At 43.4% G+C, this 11,786-nt stretch overlaps 1 protein-coding gene across 2 annotated transcripts in view; it reads right to left on the bottom strand.

Annotated features, from left to right (window-relative positions):
- Positions 1-7,154: 7,154 nt before the first annotated feature.
- The window catches only part of arid1ab (AT-rich interactive domain 1Ab), a 90,990-nt gene continuing 86,358 nt past the window's right edge, over positions 7,155-11,786 (bottom strand). Inside the window, exons 18-20 of one of the 2 annotated variants that reach the window (XM_032580083.1) lie at positions 10,877-11,699; positions 10,641-10,771; positions 7,155-10,525 (exon numbers count right to left, since the gene is read on the bottom strand). In XM_032580083.1, the coding sequence (XP_032435974.1) occupies positions 8,603-10,525; positions 10,641-10,771; positions 10,877-11,699 (2,877 nt within the window). In that variant the 3' untranslated portion in view covers positions 7,155-8,602. The remainder of the gene's footprint in view (positions 10,526-10,640; positions 10,772-10,876; positions 11,700-11,786) is intronic. The other variant, XM_032580084.1, reaches the window with a different exon arrangement.

Genomic DNA, 11,786 nt, shown 5'->3' with positions numbered 1-11,786 from the left:
ATAAAACAAATGTTTTTTTAAAGCTCTTGTGTGTGTGTTTTTTAAAAAAATTCCAGTTATAGTTTAAGATCAAACAACTTTAGGAGCAAAACAACTTTACAGGACAGTATTTCAGGTGCTTCTCATACAGTAGTCTCTATGAATCAAATGTACCACAAGTATCTTATTCCATTTGCTCAAACACATCAAAAACTTGGGTCACTAGCAGAACTCAGTGGGCAAATTTGTATTTTGAGATGTTTAACAGATAATAGTAGCAAGAGTGAAGTCAGTCTTTGAAACAATAACACTATTTTTAGGGAGCCCCTATAAAAGTTTATTTTCTCAGACAGGAAATATAAGAATTCAAATGTAGCTTGCTTCAAGTATGTAGAAACTTTAAAAAAATCCCTGAATCTTTTGTTGTATATAATCCTTTATTTACACAGGAACAATCTCTTAGGTTTAAACTTACATTTTTAACATGTAAATAAGACGCTAAAGAAAAGAAGTGACAAAGCATCTTTGTGCTCAAACATGCAAACAAATGTTTTTTATATTTTCTACTAGACTTGTGTTGAGAGAAAATAGGTCATTGTGCTAAAGGGGAAGACTACTTCCTGCAGTGCAGCGTGACATTGGAAAAGTGTGTTGTGCAACCTTGTGGATAATCTTGGGAAATAAAACTGTTTTTTTTTTCTTTCCAAACTCCCACAGAGGAATGAGATCTTGGTAAAACAATTATGACTGTGTTTTATATTTCCATGAAGGCTTGTCTGTCACTATAGTCACTATCTTCATTATTGCAAAACCCTCCACTCAGACTGGAGGTCAATTACCCAGTATGTATGGCTTTGGACTGTTTGGAAAAGGTTAAAACCAAGGATCATCTTGCTGCAAGACAGAAGTGCTAACACTGCACTGTGCAGTATTCTGCAATCACCAGAGAAACTCTTATTTTGAGCTGTAAGGGTGGCAATGTAGCTCTTGTATTTTCCTAGAATAGATAAACTATTATCTTTTCATGAACAAAACCTGTAATTACAAAGTGTGTGTGTTTTCTGTTGGGCTATAAAGATGAGGTCCTGTTAAAAGAGCTCAATTTTAGAGAAGAGAATGCCTGTACTTTTTGATCTGAGAAGATTAAAGTCAGGATGTTTCTTTTTTCTTAAGCTGGGGACACAATTCAGCGTTTTCTACCTGATTTTACTTCTGATTTATACACAGAATAAAAGGATACACTTTTTTTTTTCTCACCGTCTGAAGTTAAATCAGACCAAACTTCTCAAAAGGTTTGACCCAAGTCATACAGTTTAAGTAGACACTATCCCTGACCAAATGTATGTAAAGTTAGGGGAAAAATCATGCTAAAATTTCCAGAATTTCGGAAATAGAAATAATTTTGGCGATTCTAACCAACCTAAAACAAGAAAAGTTTGGTTTGATGTAGCTGCAGAAGTGGAGGGAAAAATGTATTCTTTTTCGCTACATGTAAATATGTACAGTAGTTTCAAGCATGTTGGATGAATCAGGGTCGTCTTTTCAGTTAGGCTCCGTCATTCACTCTGTCTGACTTATCGTCCTCTACTGAGCTCTGAGAGATCCCAAACAAGACACCACCATGACATCAACATGGTGATGAGATGTACAGTCTCATCATCATGGCCAAAAGGCATCTAGTATTCTTTCAAATCTCATTGTTTCAGCTTCAGAGGGACAGAATTTCAACCCAAACTCTAAAATTATCCAGTCAAGGTCATGAACACAAAGTCTTTGTTCGGTCCAGCAAGTTAAAAGTAACAATAAAAGATCATCTTTTTTTTTAATGATCCTGCATTTGAAAAGGACACAAAACAGATGAATAAAGAAATAAAATATATATTTTTAAAATATTGATTTAAAAAAAAAAATCTTCTCAACAATAAACTACATTGTAAAACTTTAAATTAGTTTTTTTGTTTGTTTTGGAAAGGAATGTGTATATCATATCAGACCCAGAACATTAAAAGGACTTTGCAGGTTTGCCTCATTAAAGAAAGAGATTTACGTTGTGATTTAAAAAAAAAAAAAAAAAAAAAAGGGTGTTGACTTTAAAAATATAGATATTTTGTTGATTCTGAGCAATGAAACAAGATTTAGGTCACTTTTATGGAAAAGTATGTGGACACCTTTAATAAATTCATTAACAGCAGATCTGGATGAATCAAAGTCAGAGAGATGTCATACACCTATCACTATAACTTTGTATTACAGTCAACATTTATATTGTAAGATTTTAATTTGCTTCCTCCCAGTGTGACTCAGCCTGAAGTTGACTGCTAAGTGTAACTGGTTTGATGTAAATGAAACAGACTAAAATGTGACCTCGTGACCAAAAATACGAGAAAACCATAAAAAACATATCTGCATCTCTAAAGCAGACATGACGCAGCGGTTCTGACCGGAAACTATCTTAACCATTCATTTTCCAACTGAACTCATCTCGTTTCCAGTCGTTCACTGAGAACTGCTGCGTTTCGTCTTCTAACCAGACGAGGGCGCCACAGCGTCAGAGACACAAGAAAGAGCCAGCTGATATGAAAGGTGACGTCTGGAAGTTCCTCGGAAATTCAGCAAGTTGTTTTTTTTGCGCATATATAATCAGCCTGTTGGAAGCGTGTGCGGATGAGTGGGACTGAGCTGTGAGGGATTTGTTCAGTACTCTCTTGATGGGATTAGAACAGCTTGACAATCTCTTTACAGAGCCGAGGAAAGCTCTGGCAGCGCGTTCACCGCTCACTGCCACGATTGTTTGTCATGGCTCAATAAAGAATCCATGACAGATGTCCTTAGCGCTCTCTATTCTTCAAGTGACAGGTTTGAAGGAAGTTTTAAAGCATGGACGGGTTGGCAGCCGTTTCCATGGCATCGGGTTGTTTCAGTTGTGGTCTGGGCCAGAAAAGGTCCTTCCAGTGGTCACTACTGACCCTTTGCAACTACGTCCCTTAATCACTCGAGGCGCCATGATGGACGTTGGAAGTGAGGGACGGGAGTATTGAGCAGAGCGACTTAAGTTGTTTTCCCAAGTTTGTTTTTGCCAGTTTTGTTGGAGTCGAGCTAATTTGTCTGTGAACGTAACACACCTGGTTCTGGCTCATAGACGGCGGGATTTACAGAAGCTTGAAAAGGCTAGCTTAGAAACCGAGCCATAGCTCCTCCCTCCCATGACGTGTACATCAAATTACCGACTTTGCCTGAATTCACAGCACAAGATTTACATCACTGTGCCATAAACTGCGGTTCTCCTTAAACCGGAACAGCATTAGAAATATAAGACGAGACGCCAACCAGTTTTTTCAGTACATGCTAGGCTACATCACGGTGGGCACTATTTCCATGGTTACTGGTGGTTAGACTCGTACCTTCGCCATAAAGCAATATTTGATATGTTTCTAATCATATGTACTTATAAAGTATATGAACGTTAATCTTCTTACCTTGTAAAAAGTGCAAATCCGCGGTTACACCGAGGGCTGCCAGTCATGGTTAGCGGCTGCTAGCTAACGCTGCCGTGACCTCCCAAATTAAAAGTTATACAATAAAATGAAAAGTTTGGTTTGTATCCTTGTCCGTTTGTGCCGCCGACCGCGCAGCACGCTATGACCATTTTAATGTTAAATGAAAGCGATATTAGGCTACCAGATGTGCGTGTGTTGACGTGACGTGAGTCCTGGAGGAGCGGGCCGACTTTCAAAGAGAGTGACGTTACGTGCAAAGGGCCAATCATGGTTTATATGATGAACTACGGTAGCTCTTCAGGCCTCTTGAACTTTGCTACAGCTACAAAATGTTATTGTATTTTGCTGGGGTTTCATGAGACTGATCAAAATGGATTGGAATAGTACCTAAGAGGCTCAAGGGAACTCTGGAGAAGCTGCGGGGGTCTCCAGCTCAGGTGGGTGGATCTGTTGACAGGACGGCTGTCCAAAAAAAAAATCTATATATATTGACTTAAGCGCTTGTATCTTAGTTTTGTCTTATTTCAAGTGTATGAGGATATTTGCACTAGAAACTAAACCAAAAACAGTTGGTAATATTTTGTGTAACTTTTAACTCTAAAAATATTTAAAACCATATGTCATAGTCCTTCCAGTTCCCAGTTATGTGCTATTTTGTGTTTTTCTCTCACATAAACACCCAACAGAATTTACTGACGTTTCTGGTGTCCAGTTATTTCCGTCTCACTGACACACTTCACAGAGTCCAGCTCTTTCAGACAAAATCCTGGCAACTAAAACAAGGACTTCACTTAGTGGTTGTTTTTTTCCTGAGGGCATCTTGATCTCAGTGAGACTTCCTAAATGAACAGAACTTCAGTAGAGCCACATGAAGAAGACGCAGGTGCCTTTGTGTTCAAAGGACCAGCATGTAGCACCAGCTGGTGCTACATTTAGCTCATGCTGACTGTTTTTGCTCTAATAGATGCTATTTTGTTCCTTTCCTTTCCTTGAGGACCACAATGGAAATAAATATTTGCAATTTTTTTTAATGCTGTCTGTTGTTGCGTCGTTTCCTCTAACAGTGCATGTTCTAAGTTAAACCTCCTGCCATATTTCCGATTGGTTATTTTACAGCAGTCCTTTGTCAATACTTTAAGTAGGAACAATTTTTCCACAGCTGTCTTATCAGTGGGGGTCGGAGGGCTTTCTAAACCACCCACGTAAATATGTCTGACAGGATCAGCAGTTTTTGATCCAGGTACAAAGACAGCGGTGCATCGTCGTGTTGGCATGTCAATCATGTCATGCGCAGCAAACTCTGCTGAGTGGTGTGCCTGCAGAGTGATTCAATTTCAGAGATGTCAGCAAAAAAAAACCCCAAAAAACTGCTTCAGTGCCTGAGATGTACAAGCCACATGAAGAATGTAGAGCTTGTTTAGCTTCCACAACCAAAGAGTCTGATGTATTTTTGGAAAATCATTCATAGTTCATGAATGAGTTTCCAAAAAATTTTTTAAGTAATTTGAGCTGCTAGCATGTCATCAGTCCGTCATTCAGAAATGGTCTTTGGTCAGAGGCCTCTTCTGACTTGTTTCAAGACTGACTGCTATCCTTCCTGACCCATAACATCACCTTCCATGACAACTTGGAAAATATTTGAATGATACGAGTTATGGCAACATTTAATTTCCCTTTCGGGCAAAGTTTTTTTTAATTCAACTGAATAAAGACCAACCTTTCAGAGTTCACAAGTAGTATGTGTCCTGTGGATTTCCCCCACCTGACTAGTCAATATCTGCAGCTCCTCAAGAGTTATCATGGGGCTCTTGGGTGCATCTCGTAACACATTTCTGTCAAAACCCTGGGAAGACTGAATTGCCTCTGGTCGTTCACAAACCACACAGAGGTTTTCAAAAATCAAGTCAGAATCAGAGAACAAGAGGAAGCATGGACATCAACATATGTGGGTTCATAAAATGTCAGAAAACTCTTGAAAGGTTAAACAGACATGTGATGTAAAACCTTTAATTTTTGTTGTATTTCAAGTGTAACTGATGCTAAAGTAACTACTCTTGGCAGAAGCCCAGTAAGTCATCTAGTGGCATTGACGTGCATCAAACACACACAACCCACAGGAGGACACTGTGTGTTGTTACTCTAAATTCCTTCTAAAGACCGTCTGTAATCATTGCAGCGTAGTTTACCTCAACACAAAACGGGCCTGCCTCCTCTGGTGAGTCATGGACATTAACAGTGGGTTGACTTCAATCTGCTTCACCACAGGGGGCTTTCAGAAACACAGTGGCTGAAAAAGCTGCTTACAACTGCTGTATGTAACTTTTATAAATATGTTTTTTTTAATATATCATTTAAAATTGTCACTATGTCAGAAGTCAGGTGTAATATGAGACAGAATCTGTGAAAAACTTGAGTTCTGCGTCCTACCTGTCTGTGGGCTCCGTCTTTTTAATTGCAGATAGGCAATGTTTTGGCGCATTACCGCCACCTGCTGGAATTTGATGCCAAATATAAACAGATTTGTAAAATAAACAAAAAAGATAATGAAAATAAACAAAAGAAAAACTAACAAAAACCCTATATTCTCTCTAATAATTTTCTTCTTAAGGTATCCCTACAACAACAAAAATGAGATTCAGAAAACTTTGTCCAAATGATGAGATGCAATTTGTCCTGCCCTTCCTGTGGTCCTACAGTGAACTTAGAAATACACTGTTTGTAAGAAACAACCAATCAGATCTAGGAGGAGGGTCTTTGGGCTGTCAATCATCCTCACACTGGTCACAACTTTCCTGTGCCTTCTGCTACACTACAGCTGGTTGCTAAAGCTAGTTAGCATGGCCACCAATGAAGAAGCCTGATTCAAAGTGTAAAGATCCTCCACCTAGCTCTGATTGGTCATGTCTGACCAGAGTGGTGCAAATGGCCATCTCGTCACAACATGGTGAGTTTAAACAAATATGTACATAAAAAAACAACAACATGGTTTATATGGTTACATGGTTATATATACAGTACATACTGCAGCTTCGGTGGCGACTCTCTACAGGTCCACCTTCTCTGATTGCTGCATAACAAACATGGCTACCCTGAAATATTTTCCTTCAGGCTTCAGGTACGTAACTTTGTGTTAACTACCCACCATGGCACAGTCTGGATTTTCTCCACTTCGCATAGATTTCCACCGGTAGAATTTGTAACGGGCCAATCGGCGAACAGAAGAAGACGTCGTGAACGATTACGTCATTTTCTGCGCCGTTTTAAATTTGGATTCTGCCTGTAGTTTTAACAATGGCAGGGGAGGAAGGGAAAGAAACCGTTCAGCCCATGTTGACCACGCTTCCCAATATTGGGAAGCTGTATGGTTTGGCTCGCCACTTCTCTGTTGGCAGTGAAGGTTGGTTGTTTACAGCGCAGGCAGTTTCCGGTTAGCTTCAATAGCGTCGAACGGGCGCATTACATACGTCATGGACAAACGTTAACGATTGGGTAACATTTCAAACCTCAACACAGTCCACATCTTCAGGAAGCAATTGAACATCTGCGGGTCCAGACCCGCTGGAGGAAGTGAAGTACAGAACAAGGTGCTGGTTTTTTACCAGGCTACAATAAACCCAATTAAAGTCTGTTAATATCTTTTAAGAGCAAATAAGAAATAAAAGCACAGCAAACATCTTATGAAGATTTAATGTACATTTATTCTTAACACGTGGAACATATAGTATAAAGATTTCATACTGAATAAATGATATTCATTAAGCCAAAAAAGGGGAAAAAAGGAATTTACATCAAGTCTTTAGCTACATCATCTGAGATACAAATATGCAGAATCCGCATCACTGGAAAATAAAAATAAACAAAAAGAAAGCTGGTTTCTTCATCAAGGTTTAGCTTGTCTTTATGAGGGAGCTCTAATGACACTGCAGACATTTCTTGTTAATAAACTCTACACTCGCCTCGGAGACAAGCTGAAACTTGACGTTTGTTTAGATGTGGCATCGGACAGCAGCTGAACACCCCGGAGCGCTGAATGGAGCAGGGATTGGGGCGCCGAAATAACGGAGGGGAAGGGGGGGGCATCAAGTAAATCACATGGCATACTTGATGAGAAAAGAGGGGTGATAGGGTGCAGGAGGGGGGACTCAATAAAGGATTAAAAACGATGAAGAGCAACAGAAGCTGAGAAAGAGAGAAGTGTAATGTACAACGTGATATTTACACTGCAGCCTGGACTGCGTCTAGCGTTGAGGACCAGTCCTATAGGTGACTTTTTAATATAAGAGGGTCAGGTCATACAATCAAGGGACAAAGAGAAGAGGTCGGGGTGTTGTAGGTTCACCATACTTTGGGGGGAAAGCCGTTTTCTCTCGACATGAACTAAAACTGTTTTTAAAAACTACAGTTTGCTGCCAAGCCAGCATATCTCAGTGTGAAACAGTATTATTACAGTATGTTTACAGTTTTTAAGGTGTACAGTACAGAAAAAAGTCCTACAATCTACTGCACAGGCCTCCCATGACAGACGTCTGTTCACAGCCAATAATGTGGTTCCTGTGAGGCCGAGTATATAGCATCCAAAATTACAGCAATTATACCACACCACAGTCCATGAGTCTACGTAGCCTCCAAACATGAACCATAATATTGTTTCCTTTGTGCCCTGCAGACCTCACTGAGGGAGAACGCAAGCACAAGTATCCCCCAAACTCACTGTAAACGAGACAGCAACTTTGGTTACAGTTTTTTTCTTCTGTTTTTTTTTTGTTGTTTTTTTTTTTGAATGGAGTTTTTTTTTTTCATTAAAAAACAAGTCCAGTCCGCAGGGCAGTGCACTCTGTCCTATGCCTGGGTCCCGATCTGCTCTTTCCTGCCGGTATCGCTCCATGTGAGACGGTTAAAATCCACAACTACTTCATGATATTCCTTCCTTTTAGTGAGAAGCAGGGGTAAAAAGACAGCAGAGTCCGAGGTGATTCTTGCATAAATTAAAAACAAAGGACAGTCAGTTTTTACTCATTTCACTCACGCGCATACGACACATACATACGCACACACAAAAAAAAGGAGGTCTGGGGGTGGAGGGGTGGGGAACAGAAAGAGGCAGAGCTGAAAGCCCCTGGCGGCTGTCATGACTGGCCAATCAGAAAGAGTACGTCACAGATGACTTGGGACACCAGAGGGTTCATAAGTGGAGACACGGAGATGTCTAGTAGGCGCGACTCGTACAAAGTGAACTCTGAGTGGTTCTCCTCCACTTTGGCCAAGGCGTGCAGCGCCCGGGCTGCTCGCCGCATCATGTCCACGCTTGTAGGCTCGAAATGGGGACTGCCCTGCATTTGAAGCAAGGAGCTTTGGCTCTGTTGGTACTGTGTGGCGGCTAGACTGTCCTCCAGGAAACCCAGCAGGTTGCCCACGCTGCCTTTCTGGACAGCGATGGCCCGCGCTGCTAAGCTGTCGCCCTGAGCTAAGTTAGCTAGCAAAACGACTGCCATTTCCCGGCAGACGGCCACCTTGCGTTCACCGACAAGGCGTACAAGCGAGCCGTAGAGCTTCTCCAAGCGGCTGAACGGTGGCGTGGCCAAAATGAGGTCGACGTTGTTGTCCTGGATGCTGAGCTTGCTGAGGGTCTCTAGGACCAGTCTCTGGGGTGAAAGTGAGCTGTGTGGGCCGAGTGTGGGGAAGGGATCCAAGGCCTCTGCCGAGGGGCACACCGCCCAATGGAGCAGGCCGTCCAGCAGTGGTAAGCATATACTCTCTGGGTAGATAGAAAGGTCCAGCTGGCCTGAGATGTTGGCCAGAGTGACTAAGCAGTTCTCCCTCAACACCTCGAGGCAGTCCCACCACCACTCGTCTCGGTCGCAGCTCACTCCCTCGTCTTCTTCCTCCTCCTTCTCATAGGTGACTGGCGCCTGTTTACGCTCAGGGTGTCTGTGGTGGAGCAGCACCAGACGGCCCAAAAGCAGGAGGAGGCCCGGGTGTTTAGACATTTCCAGGTCGTTGCCAGGGACAAAGGAGAGGCTCCTGATGATGTTGGAAACACAGATGCAGCGGCGGGCCAATGAGTCCTGCCAGTCCGACAGAGTGCTGAGAGGAGTTTCGTCCTTGCTGTGGGGCTCGTCTTCCAGGATTTTGACGTTGCGTCGACTCTGAGGATCAGGGTTGATGCTAAATAGATACTTGCCATTCTCTTTCTGCTCCTCTGCACCTCCACGGACCACTTCCATCGTGACCGACCCCGGTCGGGCCGATAGTACGTCATCAATGGTGGCAGTGACTGGTGCACAGAGGGAAAGAGAGGAAGGACTCTTCTCTGTTGAGGCCTTGTTGGGATCAGAACACTGGGCCTGCTGCTGCTGAACCTTCTCTTCCAAACAGAACTTAGATTTCTCTGGGTTTTCCATCGTCCCAAGCAGCTTGACCTTCTTGCGGCCTTCAGTGGCGGGTAGCGTGCGTTTCCGCTGCTTAAGGAGATCCATCTGACTTTCGAAGTGGGTCTGGATGTGTTCAGTAGTGTCGCCACCGCCAATACTCCAGTGTATCAGGCCACTGTCAAAACTCTGTCGCTGCCCAAGCTTGGATAAGTGGTTTAAGCGGAAGGGGTTCTTCTTACGCACTACCTTGATAGGGAGTTTATCAAACTTGCTAGCCTGCTTTGGCTTTTCCAAGTGGATGTTGGGGTCCTGAGAAGACCCTGAGGTAGAGCTACTAGCTTCCTTGGTAGAAGACTCCTTTTTCTCTTCCTCATCATCGTCTTCTGAGGACTTGTCTTTCATTGAGCTTTCTTCTTCCTCTTCTTTAACCTTCACCTGTGAGGAGGCATCATGATTGGTCTTTTTCTCTTCATTCTCCTCATCTTCATCCTCTTCCTCATCGGTGTCCATGTCTTCACACTCGGGTATGGGAATTTCATCATCGGAGTCCTCAGCTGCGTTGGGATCTATCAGGGTGCGCTGACCAGGGTCTCCCACTTCGTACTCCTTTAGGATGCCAAATATCTCAATGAGGCAGCGTCTGAAGTACTCCACTATCAGCTCCAGGAACCCAGGTAGCTGCAAAACCAAACAAAAAACTTAAATGAATATGACAGCTCCAAGAGACAAGACCACTGAGTTAAGGTGTGTAGCTGACGGAAGGCTCCTGCCAGAGGAGAGGTACTTTATTTACCTGGCAAAGATTAAAAGTAGTAATGCTGCCATCATCATACAGTAAAATGTTAATGGTGTCCAAGGCCCAGGTGCTTTCAGCCAATAACCCTGACTTTAGGGACATCATAACTCTCCAAGCCTCAGGAGTGCCTTTAAAGAGAAAAAACAAATCGCCCATGAGTCGAAATGACCTAAACCCTACATGCTTATATGTGATTTTAATTTATTGAGCCTAAGACATAAGAATTTATTTACCTATGTCTTTCATGGTGAGCCGCCTTCTGGGTTTAAGATGGGGCTGTGTAGCTTCCACAGAGCCGGGAGGGAAGGCCACATCTCGTCGAATCATGGGTTGCTGCACAGGAGCCTGGCCGATATGCGATGCGGGAACTGGAGGGCCGGCTTTCTGCACCTTAATGCCAGGGTGCATGTAGGGAGACTTGCTGGGGGATGTCCTGGTTTCCATGGACCGGGACATGGGAGCTGGGCTTGACACCTGAGGAATGTGGTTCTGAGAAGTCTGGTAAGTCGAAGGTAAAGGTCTGGTCATAGGTGGTCCAGAACTAGCAGGTCCAAATGGAGGCTGCCTCTGGTTTACGTGGCCGGGCCACTGCCCCTCATGGTTAATGCGTTGGTCTGATGGCATCATCTCCTCTCCTGAACGGTTCATACCGTGGTACCCGGGGCCCTGGCCTGGTACAGGAGGTCCCTGTCGGTTGGGATAATTGGGATAGCCCATCTCGTTGCGGCCCTGCCATACGGGGCCCTGGGGGCCGTCAGGACCAGAAGGCATCGAGCTTGTCATCATCTGAGGAGGCATGTGAGACTGGGAGTTTGGCCCTGCAGATGAAGGTCCTCTATCTCTCCCAAAAGGAAAGGGGAACTGGCCCTGTGGGCCTGGTGGTCTGCGCTCTCCTCCTGGATATGTGTTGTACTGGTTATAGATGTCTTGCTGGCCCTGATGCCCAGAGGACTGGGGTCCAGGCTGCTGCTGACCACTGTAGGGAACGTTGTACATTTCCCCCTCGTGGCGCTTGGCTGGAGGGCCGTACCCCGCTTCTACAGGCCGCTTGTAGTTCTGTTAGCAGAAAACAATGAGCACCATTATTTCTGCTCTCACATCTGTATATACCATAGTGTTCTATTTAAACAACACAGATATAAA

Source organism: Xiphophorus hellerii, chromosome 13 (assembly GCF_003331165.1).
Source record: "Xiphophorus hellerii strain 12219 chromosome 13, Xiphophorus_hellerii-4.1, whole genome shotgun sequence".
NCBI lineage: Eukaryota > Metazoa > Chordata > Actinopteri > Cyprinodontiformes > Poeciliidae > Xiphophorus > Xiphophorus hellerii.
The sequence above is the reverse complement of the archived record's forward strand: the minus strand, read 5'-3'. Positions and strand labels throughout refer to the sequence as shown.